General features: G+C 40.7%; 1 protein-coding gene across 1 annotated transcript in view; it reads left to right on the top strand.

The window, feature by feature from the left end:
- Positions 1–14,680, top strand: part of tecpr1a (tectonin beta-propeller repeat containing 1a) — a 101,766-nt gene that overhangs the window by 56,805 nt on the left and 30,281 nt on the right. Inside the window, exons 13-19 of the mRNA XM_073060178.1 lie at positions 1,629–1,778; positions 4,908–5,065; positions 6,257–6,384; positions 7,963–8,065; positions 10,199–10,292; positions 12,130–12,209; positions 13,310–13,366. Of these exons, the coding sequence (XP_072916279.1) occupies positions 1,629–1,778; positions 4,908–5,065; positions 6,257–6,384; positions 7,963–8,065; positions 10,199–10,292; positions 12,130–12,209; positions 13,310–13,366 (770 nt within the window). The remainder of the gene's footprint in view (positions 1–1,628; positions 1,779–4,907; positions 5,066–6,256; positions 6,385–7,962; positions 8,066–10,198; positions 10,293–12,129; positions 12,210–13,309; positions 13,367–14,680) is intronic.

The following is a 14,680-nucleotide window of genomic DNA, read 5'->3' as shown; positions in this document are numbered from 1 at the left end:
TGGGATCTACATCAGTTGGAAAAATGGACTGAAAAATGACAGGTGGAACTTAATGAAGACAAGTGCAAGGTTTTACACTTTGGTAGGACCAACCAGGGTAGGTCTTACACAGTGACTGGCAGGGCATTGAGGAGTATGGTAGAACAAAGGGTTCAGGGAATACAGGTCCACAATTCGTTGAAAGTGATGTCACAGGTAGATAGGGTTGTAAAGAAAGCTTTTTGCACATTGGCTGTCATAAATCAAAATACTGAGTGAGGTAGATGGGATGTTATGTTGAAGTTGTATAAGATATTGGTGAGGCCTAATTAGGAGTATTGAGCAGTTTTGCTTATCTACCTACAAGAAAAATGTAAAGAGGATTGAAAGAGTACAGAGAAAATTTGCAAGGATGTTGCTGGGTCTGGAGGACCTGAATTATAAGGAAAGATTGAATAGGTTAGAACTGTATTCTTTAGAACATAGAAAATTGAGAGGAGATTTGATAGAGGTGTACAAAATTATGAGGGGTATAGATGGGTTAAATGCAAACAGGCCTTTTCCACTGAGGTTGGGTAGGACTACAACCAGAGTTCATGGGTTAAGGGTGAAAGGTGAGAAGTTTAAGGGGAACATGAGGGGAAGCTTCTTCACTCAGAAGGTTGTGAGAGTGTGGAATGAGCTGCCAGCACAAGTGATGCATACGAGCTCGATTTCAATGTTTAAGAGAAGTTTGGATAGGTACATGGATGGTAGGGCTATGGCCCCAGTGGAGCTCGATGGGAGTAGGCAGTTTAAATGATTTTGGCATGGACTACATGGGCCAAAGGGCCTGTACCTGTACCTGTCCTGTACTTCTCAATGACTCTATGCACAAGTACATGTATTGCACAGGTGCAATGAAAAGCTTACTTGCAGCAGCATCCACAGGCACATGGCATCATGTAAAGAGTATTCACAATAAAAACATACATTAAGCATCTATCATCAGAGATTCCAACCATCTGGGCTATGCCATTTTCTCTCAGTGACAACTGGGCAGGAGGTACAGAAGTCTGAAGTCTCAAACCACCAAGAGCTACATATTTTAAACCATTTGGTTCTTGAACCAACCAGCAAAATCCTAATCACTACAATTTAGCAACTGTATGACCACAGTAACATAGCGGTTAGTGTACACTTTAGAGTACCAGCTATTGGGTTTTAGTCCCTGTCACTGTCTGTAAGGAGTTTGTACATTCTCCCCGTGACCATGTAGCTTTCCTCTGGGTGCTCTAGTTTCCTCCCACAGTCAAAGATATATGGGTTAGTAAATTGTGGCCATGCTATATTGGCACCAGAAGCAGGGTGTCATTTGTAGGCCGTCCCCAACACATATTCAGACTGTGTTGGTTGCTGACATAAAATGATGAATTTTATTGTGTGTTTCGATGTATATGTGACAAATAAAGCTAATCTTTCTTTGTCTCAACTGTGCAAAACTCTGGTTGCTAGTCCAGTTACCTGAGCAATGTGCAACTGAACACCATTTCTATTCCTGGACACTGCAGTAATCAATCTTTGCACAGTAACAGCTTAGATATATTTGCAGATCTTTGTTCAATTATTTATGTATGCTGGCTGACTTTCCTTTTCCTTGAATTTTACAGTACCTTCACTTTTTCCTAAATGAAGTTACAATTTTAGTCCCGATTGCCAATGAAGCGAAACACTCCTTTGCAATTTACACTCCAGAACGGACAAAACAGAGGTGGCCAGTCAGATTGGCAACAGTTACTGAGCAAGAAATGTATGACTGGGTAAGGAATGACAGATCAGTGAACCAAGATTACAAATGGTGGGGTGTTGTGTAAAGGGAGCTATACAAAGATAGAATATAAACTATCTGTGTAAGGAAAAAAAACTTGCATCACAACTGCAAGATATCCCAAAGCCCTTCACAACCCAGGAGACTCAATTTGAATGTCTGAAGAGAAGCATGCCAGAAAATTTGCACAAAGCAAGATTTCCAAATGTGATAACTAACCTGTTCATATTTAAGAATGACTATAAATGTTGGGCAAGTCACTGGGGAAATATTGCCTCCACATTTCTGTGGCACTGTTCCATATTTAACACCCCAGAAATTGGGAATAGGAGGGGTTATGGTTTAACGTATTATCCAAAAGTACAACAGTTTTCCTGCAGGGCTGTCCCATTTACAATGTTGCACTCCCTTGTTGTTGTATGAGGAGTGTCAGGATGAAGTTTGTAATGTCAGATCCAGTCCATGAAGATGCATTCTGCAGTAAGAGTTTGCAGTAAATTAGTCTGAACTCAAATCCTTGTTAGTCAAAGAGTTGTACAGCATGGAAATGGGCCCTTCAGCCCAACTAATCCGTGCTGACTGTGTGGTAGTGAGGTAGTCCAGTCTGTCTTCTTTTGGCACATAGCTCTCTAAAATTACCTACTCAATCATAGAAAGAGTGCAGGAAGGATTCACCATTTCTATTCCTGGGACAGCAAGGTCGTTAGAGGAAAAAACATTAAGCAGACTGATTTTGAGTTTAGAACACTGAGAGTTAGTTCAGTTGAAACATACACAATTCTTGAGAGGCTTAACAGTGTATATGCAGAGTTGATGTTTTCCCTTAGCTGGGATGTCTAGAATCAGGAGTCACGGTCTCCAAATAAAGACAGAGAAGGGAAAGATTAATTTTTCACCCAGAGGGTGATGAATCTTTGGAAAACAGCTTTCCAAGAATGCAGTGGAGGCTGAGTCACTGAACTTGTTGAAAGTGGGACTAGATAGATCTTTAGCAACATGTAGATGTTCGAGGAACTTAGCAAGTCAGGCAATGTTTATGGAGGAGAGTCAGCAATCTGGTCAAGATGGTGCCGAGCTGCGATACCTGCTGATGTTGTGGCTCAGACTTAGTTGTTATTTTGGATTTGTAGGGATGGTTTGAGGACCGCGTAGGAATTAGGTGACAGATTAGGGTTTAGGGAAGCGATGAGAGAGAAAGGTCAGAGGCAGGAGTCCAAGTCAAAGTGCTCTGTGGTTGAAGGCCAGCGCTCATGGAGGTCATGTTAGTAGGCACGGAGGATGAAGACCAGTGATCACCAGGTTGGAAATCCTGGGTTAATCGGCCATACAGGCAGGATATCTTGGATAAAAACTTGTTAGCCTCTGCTGGAAATCTTAAACTGGGGAGGAAGTTCTTTTATCAGCAGGACAACAGCCTAAAGCATACTACCAGAGTACAACAGAGTGGCTTCAAATGAGGAAAATTGATGTCCTTGAGTGGCCAGTCAGAGTCCTGACCTTAACCAATCAAGCATCTCTGGAAAAACCTCAGGGTTACTGTCTATTGCTGCTCCCTAACTAACTTGGCACAACTTGAGCGACTTTGCAAGGAGGAATGGGCAAACCTTGCTCCATCATGTTATGCAAAGCTAAAAGAGACTTATCCAAAAAGACTGCTGGCTGTAATAGCTGCGACAGGTGGTTCAACTAAGTACTGAGCAAAGGGGGATGAATACTTTTCAACAGCTGATATTTCAGTTTTTGAATTTTTAGCTTTTCATGCTTTACAATTTTCCCTATTTTTTGGACTCCACTGTGAAAAAAGAAGCCTGTGATTAACAGATAAGACTTCTCAGTTAAATTGATCAAAATCCCTGGTTGTAATACTCATTTATGTCAACAAAGGGTTGGGGGTTGGATACTTTCTCAAGACACTGTATATTTATTGTGTTTTTTTTTAAGTATCAATGTGTTCTTTATCTTATTGTGTTTTTAGTGCTGCATCAGATCTGGAATAACAATTATTTTGTTCTCCTTTACACTTGTGTACAGGAAATTATATGAAACAGTCTTTAATCTTGAATGAATTTCCTTGGTACATTTTTTCTGTGTTGACAGAATTTCTATTGGTACAAGTTGTAATTTTTGTCAAGGCAGCAGCAGGCAAAGTTTAATTCCTCTTCTGGCGATTTCTCATTTTATATTCAAGGTCAAGATCCAAGATATGTGTAATTTATTTTTTTATTGAAGTTCATCAAACAAACATTTCCATAAGATGTATTTCAGACATTGTACATATATATCATATAATCAAGATCCAAGATTTTTGTTTTCTATTTTCAGTGCATCAGTGTAAGAGAGAATAAAATTATTCTGGATTTGATGCAGCATAATAAAAACACAAGCATAAAGAATGCCATAAAAATAAGTAGATGTAAAAGCAATCCTATAAAACACATGGTGCAATTAACTGTGTGTAACCATGTATAAGATTAGCTTATATACAGACTGATGGTATGTACATAAAGTGACACTATCAGGGGTTCTCAGCACTATTTATGTCATTGATTGATACCATTAAGCAAGGGTTCTGTGGACACCAGGTTGGGAACCCCTGTGCTAGATGCAGGACTATCTGAACATAAGGTGACTGACAGGGAATGAAAAAAGTGACAAAGTGACTCTAAGCAAGAGGAACTTGCAGGGCTTATGGAAACACAGTGACTGTGTCAGCGGAGGTATGGAGTGTCAGTGTAAAGTGACAGTGAATGTGGGGTTTGAAGGAAGTGGTGAGGGACTGTGGAGGGCAGTGTGTCAGTGTGAGGTGTGGAGTGTAAGCATAAAGTGACAGTGACTGGGAGGATGAAGGGGTTGGTGAGGGACCGTGGAAAGGAGCATGTTAGTGTAGGTATGAGGTGTGGAGTGTATGTCTTAAGTGACAGTGAATGGGGGGAAGAAGGGGTTGGTGAGGGATGTAGAAAGGAGTGTGTTAGTGTAGGTATGAGGTGTAGAGTGTCAGTGTAAAGTGACAGTGAATGAAAGATGCTTAGCGGCTCTGAAGAGGAGTGTCTGATGTGGATGTGGTGGTGGTAGGATGTTATGTGCCTTATTTTGTAACCTGCTACTATGTGTTCTTTTACAGCTTGCTGTTTTGAGTCTAGCATGCTGTGACAGTAGGGGAATCCAGGGACCCCCGTCCCATCAGGCCCTTTGGTCTGTCACCTGCAAAGGTGATGTCTTTGTCAGTGAGCCAAGCCCAAATCTGGAAGCAGCATCACATCCTATGCCGAGTGATCAATTGTAAGTCTTTACGCCACAGCTCATCTCCTCGGTTTCCAGATATGATCGGCAATACAGGGTCTGCTCTTTTGTTGGTGAAAGATTTCTTTATTTTTGTACTCATTTGCTCTTATTTTAAAGCTCAACATTCCACTTGCCTTTCCAATTGCTTGCGGTACCTTCTTAGTCTTGTAACTCAACTAGTCTTTATTATGACCATACAGGGAATATAGTGTACAGTTTTGGTCTCCTTATTGAAGAACAGATATACTTGCATTCAAGACAGTAAAAATAAGCTATGATTATCCATGTTTCATGTCTCTTCAGAAAGAAGGTACAAGAGCCTCAGGACTCACACCACCAGTTTTAGGAAGTTATTACCCCTCAACCATGAGGCTCTTGAACCAAAGGAAATAACTTCACTCAACTTCACTTGCCTCATCATTGAAAAGTTCCCACAACCAATGGACTCACTCTCTTCATCTCATGTTCTCACTATTCATTTATTTATTTATTTATCTATCTATCTATTTATTTATTTATTTATTTATTATTTCTTTGTTTTTGTATTTGCAGTTTATTTCTGCACTCTGGTTGGGTGCTCTTTGATTGATTCTGTTATGATTATTATTCTATAGATTTATTGAGTATACCCACAGGAGAATGAATCTCAGGGTATTAAATGGTGACATATATGTACTTTGATAATAAATTTACTTTGAACTTTGACTGAGGAGCCTAGGGAGTAAAGTAATTGGGTACACAAAAGGCTCATGAGACTGTGGACACTGAAATCTAGATCAACAAACAATCTGTTGGAAGAACTTAGCAGGTTGAGCACTATTTGTGGGAGGAAAGGAATTGCTGACATTTCAGATCCAAACCCTGCATTGTGAACGAGAGCAAACAGACGAGGTGGCTGGCGTAAAGAGTAGAAGGGGAGTGGCGAGAAAGGATTCTGAGGTGATTGGTGGATTGAGGAGAGGTGTATGATGACAGATAGCTGGGGAATGGGGTGGGTGAGCAGGGTGTTGGATTTGGAAAATTGTGGTGGGTGAATAACAGAAGAGGTAGAAGAGGCAAAAGTGGCACAAGGTGGGAGGAGTGTGAAGCTATTTGGGTAGTTCTTTCAAAGAACCAACAGTTAAAATTAATAACTGTGATGACCTCCTGTGCATCACAATTTCATGATTATGTAGTTGTTTCCTGCAGGTACTGGCGTCAAATTGGAGGACATCTCCGCTTGATTGAGTGTAACAGTCAAGGAATTGTGTGGGGTATTGGCTATGATCATACGGCCTGGGTCTATACCGGAGGCTATGGAGGTGGCTTCTTTCAAGGTGGGTCTTTTCTTTACCTGTATGTCAATTTATTTCATTTGTAAATGCAACGCCCTTTCACCTGATGATTGACCTACCAGAATTTGGCACCTCTGAAGAGGCACCTCTTTAGCCCAGAGTGGTAAATCTATGGAATTCATTCCCACAGACAGTTGTGGCAGCCAAGCAATTGGATATATTTAAAGCGGAGGTTGATAGCTTCTCAATTACTCAGGGTGTCACAGGTTACAGGTAGAAGGCAGGAGAATGGGGTTAAGGGGGATAATAAATCAGCCATGATGGAATAGTGGAACATACTAGGTGAGCTGAATGGCCTAATTGTGTCCCTATGTCTTTTGGTCTTATACGCCAAGAACTTGGTTACATGGCTTATTGCCTCCTTCTCTATTTTGGTGTCACTTTTTGTATCCAGTGCTTTCATAAAGAATCTTGTGCCCTTTGCTACATTAAAGAACCTTTTAAAAAATGTTGATTGAAAATGTATTTACCTGTTAACAAGAAATGTTATTGCAATTAACTTGATCACTATTGTGCAAACATCAGAAGCTTATTAATGCCCGGCAATACTGTGAGAGATGATTGTTGCTGTCTCATTTTTTCAAAAATCATTTATAGAGGCATAGAGTAATATAGGACTAAAACAGACCCTTCAGCCCAACTTGTCCATTCTGACGTCACCGGAGTAGTCCCATTTGCCTAATTTTGGTGATTAACCCTTTAAACCCCCTCCTATTCATGTACTTGTACAAATGCCTTTCAAATGTTGTTACTGTACCACTTCCTCTGGCAGCTCTAAGTTCAATATAAGTTTATTATCAAATTACATGTATCTCACTATATACAATCCGGAGATTCAAATTTTTGCAGTATTCACAGTGAATCCAAAGAAACAAAAAATAAACAAATAAAATCTGTGGAATTCTTTGCTACAGGCAGCTGTGGAGGCCAGGCCTTTACCTATATTTAAGGCAGAGGTTGATACATTCTTGATTGGTCAGGGCACGAAGGAATACGGAGAAAAGACTGAAGAATTGGCTGAGAGGAAAATTGGATCAGCCATAATGAAATGGCAGAGCAGACGTAAAGGGCCAAATGGCCAAATTCTGCTTCCAAATGTTATGGTCTTATGGTTTAAAATAATAATAATAAAAAATAAATAAGCAATAAATACTGAGAACATAAGATGAAGAATCCTTGAAAGTGAGTCCATAGGTTATGGGAACAGTTCAGTGATGGGGTGAGAAAAGTTATCTCCTCTAGTTCAAGAACCTGATGGTTGAAACTGTTTCTGAAACTGGTAGTGTGTATCCTGAGACTCCTGTATCACCCTCTTGATGGCAGCAGTGAGAAGAGATCGTGTCCTGGGTCGTAGGAGTTCCTGATGATAGATGCTGCTTTCCTACAGCAGCACGCCATGTAGATGTGCTCATTGGTGGGGAGGGCTTCTGTTTGTAGGCTTTTCTATTTAACGTTTGACGCTCTGTGTGAAGAAATTTATGCCAAGTGTTAGTGAGCATATGAAGGATTTTTATTTTAGCTAATGTTTTATAATTTGTGTTTTCTGTTTTTATTTTACAGGACTGGCCAGCAGTGCAGATAATATTTATACTCAGTCAGATGTAATGTGTGTTTATATTTATGAAAACCAGCGTTGGAACCCTCTCACCGGATACAGTAGTAGGTGCGAAACAATATATGGGCAGTAAATTATTGTACTGAATTCTGCATGGGAATTATTACTACAGGAATAGTAGAATGCTGGTTACATGAGTGGCTTGTAATCCAGAGGATATAGTGCAAAGGTCCAGACTCGAGTTAGGGTGTATGTTAGAATTCAGATATCTCTGTGGTAGCTGGAGAATTTATTCTGCATTATAGTTCCCAGAGTATGTAAATGCAGTGAAGTGGTGGATGTGGGTTTGATTTCAATATTTAAAAGAAATTTGATAGGGAGGGGTATGAAGGGCTGTAGTCCAGGTGCAGGTCAGTGCGATTATCTTCCTATTGATTTTTGCTTTGTTCTATGCTCTCTCTTTTGCTTTTACATTAGCTTTGACTTGCCTTGTCAACCTTGGTTGTAATATTCTGCCATCTGAGTATTTTTTTCTTTTTGGAATACATCTATTCTACACTTTCCTCATTTTCCCCAGAAACTCACGCCATTGCTGCTCTGCTGACATCCCTGCCAGCATCTCCTTCCAATTTACTTTGGCCAACTCCTCTCTCATACCACTGTAACTTCCTTTGTGCCACTGAAATATTGCTGTGTCAGACTTTACTTTCTCTGTCAAATTTTAAGTTGAACTCAATCATGTTGTGATTACTGTCTCCTAAGAGTTCCTTTACCTTAAGCTCCCTAGTCACCTTTGGTTCATTACATAATACCCAATCCAGTATGGCTGATCCCCCAGTATGGTCAATGACAAACTGCTCGTAGACATTCATCAAATTCACTCTCTAGAGATCCACTGTCAACCTGATTTTCCCAATCTCCCTGCATATTAAAATCTCCCATGACTATCATAATATTGCCCTTTTGACATGCCTTTTCTATTTCCCATTGTAATCTGTAGTCCACATCCCAGCTACTGTTCAGAGGCCTGTAATAGCTGCCATCAGGGTCCTTTTACCCTTGCAGTTTTTTTAACTCAACCCACAAGGATTCAACATCTTCCAATCCTATAAGACATCTTTTAATGATTTGATGCCATTCTTTATCAGCAGAGCAACGGCACCCCCTCTGCCTACCTTCCTTCCCCTTCGATACAAGTGTAACCTTGGACACTCAGCCCCAGCTACAACCATCCTTCAGCCATGGTTCAGTGATGGCCACAACATCATTCCCAACAATCTGTAAAAGTGCATCAAGGTCATCTATCCTATTTCTTATACTCTGTGCATTGAGATATAACACCTTGGGTATTGTATTTGCAACCCTTTTTGATTCTGCATCCCTAATGCACTGATACTCACCCTGCTGGCTGCAGTTTTATCCTGACATCCGCCTGCCCTTCCTGACAGTGTGACTGCATGCTATCTTTTATTTTTTACCATCCACCCTATTCTGAGTCCCTTCACTCCAGTTCCCACCCCCCTGCCAAATTAGTTTAAGCCCTCCCCAACAACTCTAACAAACCTGCCCGTGAGAATATTGGTCCTTTCGGGTTCAGGTGCAACTCATCACTTTTGTAAAAGTCATACCTCCCCCAGAAAGGTCCCAGTGATCCAAGAACCTGAAGCGCAGCCCTCTGCACCAGCTTTTCAGCAATGCATTTATTTGCCAAATCATTCTGTTTCTACCCTCACTGTCACATGGCACAGGCAGCAGTCTGAAATTACTACTCTGGAGGTCCTGTTTCTCAGCTTTCAACCTAGCTCTCTAATTTCTCTCTTCAGGACCTCTTTGCTTTTCCTTCCTAAATCATTGGTACCAATATGTACCAAGACATCTGACTACTCTCCCTCACCCTCCAAAATGCTGTGGACGTGATGTGAGACATCCCTGACCTCTGGCACCAGGAGAGCAGCATACCATCCAGGTGTCCATTCATGTTCACAGAATCTCCTGTCTGTTCCTCTGACTATTGAGTTCCAGTCATTACTGCTCCACCTCTTCTCCCTTTTCCCTTCTGCACCACGGACCAATGATCAGTGCCCGTAACCTGGTCTCTGTGGCATTGCCCTGGGAGGTCATCCATTACAACAGTGTCCAAAACAGTATACTTATCATTGAGGGAAGCTTTATGAAGCAGCCACGGGAAGCTTGCTCATGTAATGTCAGATCAGCCATGGTCAAAGTATTCTTCTTTTTCAGGGGTCTGCCGACTGATAGGTACATGTGGAGTGATGCATCAGGTCTCCAGGAATGCACCAAGGCACACACAAAGCCTCCTTCACAATGGACATGGGTAAGTGCCTCAATACCCTGTTAAAGTATACTGCAACCCAAAATCATGTACCATGAAGCATTGACTTGGAAACCTAAATCGGGGCGCCACAGTAGCGTCGCAGTTAGCGCAACACTATTACAGCTTGGGGCGTTGGAGTTTGGAGCTCAATTCCAACGTCATCTGTAAGAAGTCTGTATGTCCTCCTCATGGAATGCGTGGGTTTTCCAAAGTCCTCTGGTTTCCTGCCACGGTCCAAAAATGAGCCAGTTAGTAGATTAATTGGTCAGGTAGGGTTGAAGGGCCAGAAGGGCCTGTTCCACCTGTATCTCCAAATAAATAAAATAAACTTAAATGCATTCTGTGCCAGATGTTAACTACCGTACCGTGCCTGTAATATGATGAGAAAGGCTGATATTGGTTTATTATTGTGATAGGTACCAAGACACAGTATGTAAGTTTGACTTACATACTGTTCATATAGATCAGATCATTACACAGTGCATTGAACTAGAATAAGGGAAAACAATAACAACACAGAATAAAGGGTAGAAGCTACAGAGGAAGTGATGTCCAGGTAAATGATAAAGTGCAAAATCATAACAAGGTTGATTGTGAGGTCAAAAGTGTATCTTTCTTATAAGAGGTCTGTTCAAGAGTCTAATAAGAGTGGGATAGAAGCTGTCCTTGAACCTGGTGATACATATTTTCAGGCTTTTGTATCTTCTGCCAAGTGGGAAGGGGAAGAACAGAGAATGGGGTGGGTGTTGTCTTTGATTTTGCTGGCTGTTTTGCTGAGACAGCAAAAGTGCAGACAAAGTCCATAGAGGAGAGGATGGTTCTTGTGATGTGCTGAGCTGTGTCCATGACTCTGCAGTTTCTTGCAGTCCAGAGTAGTTGCCATACCAAGCTGTGATGTGTCCAGACAGAATGTTTTTTATGGTGCATCATTTAAAAATTGGTAAGACTCGATGGGGACATGCTGAATTTCTTTAGCCTCCTGAGGAACTAGAGGCCCTGGTGAGCTTACTTGCCTGTGACATCAGCGTAGTTGGACCAAAACAGTCTTTTAGCGATGTTCACACCAAGGAACTTAAAGCTCTCAACCCTCTCAACCTCAATACCATTGATGTAGACAGGAGCATTTGCATCGTCTCCCTTCTGAAGTCAATGACCAGCTATTTTGTTTTCATGTTCTGCTTTATATTTTAAAAATACATAAATCACCTTAATGTCTTTAACCTGCTCTTGCCATGAATTTTTATCATTCCATCATTGGCTGTATCTGGGACTGCCCCCTTGAGCCAGGTTTGCATTTTATTGATGTTATAGTCTGTCCACTCTGTACTTTTTGGTGAGATAGCAGTCTCATAGTTCCTGCCACAGCAGTTGTGAAACAGGGTTTCGACCTGAAACATTGACAGATCTTTTCCCCTTCACAGATGCTGCTGAGTTTCTCCAGCAGGTAGTTTGTTGCTCCAGATTTCAGCATCTGCAGTCTCACGTGTCTCCAGCTTGTAATTCTGCTACCAGGGTGACACTGACTGGAACTAAACAGTAACACCCAAACCCTCCCCATCCCTTTATCTGGTGTGCCTTATAAATTTATAATTACACTGTAATTCCCACAGATGGCAGATGATGGCAGCAGAGAACAAGAAAACAAAACAGCAGTAAGGCGAAGCCCTGTGTTGGAGCTATCCTGTTCAGAAAGTTTAAATGTCATCTCGCAAGGGTAGCTCAGGGCAATGATTGTACAGTGTTGATGGATTCTAGAGTTACTTCAAGTTACAGGAGTACTGTCCTGGTATTTCTCTGAAGCCATGCAGAAACCTTTTGTTTGTTACCTCTTTGCCAGGTATCTGATTGGTATATTGATTTCAATGCACCTGGTGGGACTGATCGGAATGGATGGCAGTTTGCAGCTGACTTCCCTGCGTAAGTTATCAGTTACTGGAATTAAACCACTTCTTTCATTTATTAACCCGACTGTTGGTTTTTATTTTAAACTTATGAGGTACCAACTGTTACTGTACAGTGAGACTCCCTTTTTCAGAGTTTTAATGTAATTATTGGAAATTGAGTTTAATCTGACCATCTTCATTTGTCAGTTATCTGCCTTGGTTGACTGTTTGGATAATTTCCAGTGGGTTATAGCTTTTCTCCCCCCAACGCCCTGGTGCTTACTGACTGAAGTTATCACCTTGTTAAGGAGGAATTCTCATCTTTGTTTTCAAGTCCCTCCTCGTGCTTTCCCTCTTTGATTTTTGTAACGCCCACTAGTCATTCAGCTGTCTGATTTTTGGTGCTCCTCAAGTTCATCCTTTTGGGTCTTCAGCCAGCAAGATGCCAAGTTTTGGGGATTTTCTTCCAAATCCCTCAGCCTCCATTGAATCGGGGATCCTCATTGCTACCGGTACTTTAATCATATTTTTATTTGATTGATTGTTCAGTTACCGCTTTAAGTGATGGTACTAGATGTTAGTAATCCATCTTGGAGAACACATGGGGGTTGCTATGTAGGTAAATACAGGCAACAACTTTTTGATCTCACGATGTGAAAATAAAGGTAAAGAGGAGCTTTACTTGTCACATGTTCCTTAAAGCATAAAGTGAAATGTTGTTTCTGTCAGATTAAATCAGCAAGGATTGTGCTTGGCAGTCCACAGGTGTCGCCATGCTCCCAGTGCCAACATAGTATGCCCACAACTCTGTAATCCTAACTGTATATCTTTTTTGGACTGTGGGATGAAACTGGAGGAAACTTCGCAGTTACAGGGAGAATGTACAAACTCCTTACAGACAGCGGCAGGAATTGAGCCCCAGTCTTATAGCTGGTGCTAACTGCTATGCTCCCTTTATCAAATACTTTCTGAAATGTATGTCCAAATATATTATTGAATTTTCTTTTTTAAAACAACATGCATATAGCTTCTGTCTGTAAACATTTTGGATATGGCTTCCAATTCATTTTGCACCAGCAGTGTATGTATGCTCATCTGTATACATGTTATATCAACAATTATTGCCTGTTTCAGGTCCTACCATGGGTACAAGACAATGAAAGATTTTGTGCGGCGGAGGCGATGGGCAAGGTAACGTCTGAAACTGGAAGTGTTACTTGTCAGTCTTTGTGTTAGGTTTTCATTGATTCTATTGTATTTAATTGTTCTATTGTAAATGCCTACAAGAAAATGAATCTTGTTGCCATACACTCAGTGGCCACTTTATTAGACAATAGGTGCAGAAGTAGACCATTCGGCCCTTCGAGTACAGGAACAGGAGGTACAGGAGTGGAACCCAGTCTGGTCTTCTGCTGCTGTAATCCATACAATTCAAAATTTGACGTGTTGTATGTTCAGAGATGCACTTCTGCACACTACTGCTGTAATGCATGGTTATTTGAGTTACTGTCACCTTCCTGTCAGCTTGAACTAAGTCTGGCTATTCTCTTCTGACCTCTCATCAACAGAGCATTTTCACCCACAGAACTGTTGCTCACTGGAAGTTTTTTGTTTTTCACACCATTCTCTATAGACTCTAGAGACTCTAGAAAATCCCGGGAGATCCACAGTTTCTGATTTACTCAAACCACCATGTCTGGCACCAACAATTATTCCACAGTTAAAGTTACTTGGATCACATTTCTTCCCCATTCTGATGTTTGGTCTGAACAACAACTGAGCCTCTTACTTTCTTTTTCAATCTTTTTATTGAATTTTTCAAAAACAGATACATAAAGGTCATAATAGTACAAAGGGAGTGAGATTTACTTTACTTTATTGTCACCAAACAATTGATACTAGAGCGTACAATCATCACAGTGATATTTGATTCTGCGCTTCGCGCTCCCTGGAGTACAAATCCAAGTAAATATAATAAAAAAATTAAATTATAAATCATAATTAGAAAATAGAAAAGGGAAAGTAAGGTAGTGCAAGTTAGGTCCAGATATTTGGAAGGTACGGATTACATTGTTGGCAATTAACACATGAGTAAAAACTACAGGTAACACCAATATAATAGACCTCCCAAACCCTTGATATAAATAAGATACGAAAAAATAAAATGATGGGAAAAAAAACCCAAATTGAAAAATCAAAAACAAAATAAACTAAACTAAACACAACTAAAACTAAACTAACAAAGCTGGGCTATTCTATTACATCAAAAAAAAAACATTAGTGTCGTCAACTCCGCTCCTCTACTCAAATTAATGAATGATATAAAAGAATGGGAAAAGGTCAAATTACATTCTGTGAAAGTATTGAATAAAAGGCCTCCAAGTTTCTTCAAATGTAACCAAGGGATCAAAGGTACCACTTCTAATTTTTTCTAAATTTAAACAGGATATGGTTTGGGAAAACCATTGAGATGTAGTTGGAGGATTCATCTCTTTCCAACTCAAT

This window comes from Hemitrygon akajei, chromosome 11, assembly GCF_048418815.1.
Source record: "Hemitrygon akajei chromosome 11, sHemAka1.3, whole genome shotgun sequence".
Taxonomy (NCBI): Eukaryota; Metazoa; Chordata; class Chondrichthyes; order Myliobatiformes; family Dasyatidae; genus Hemitrygon; species Hemitrygon akajei.
Note: the sequence above shows the minus strand (reverse complement) of the source record. Positions and strands in the feature narration are given on the sequence as shown.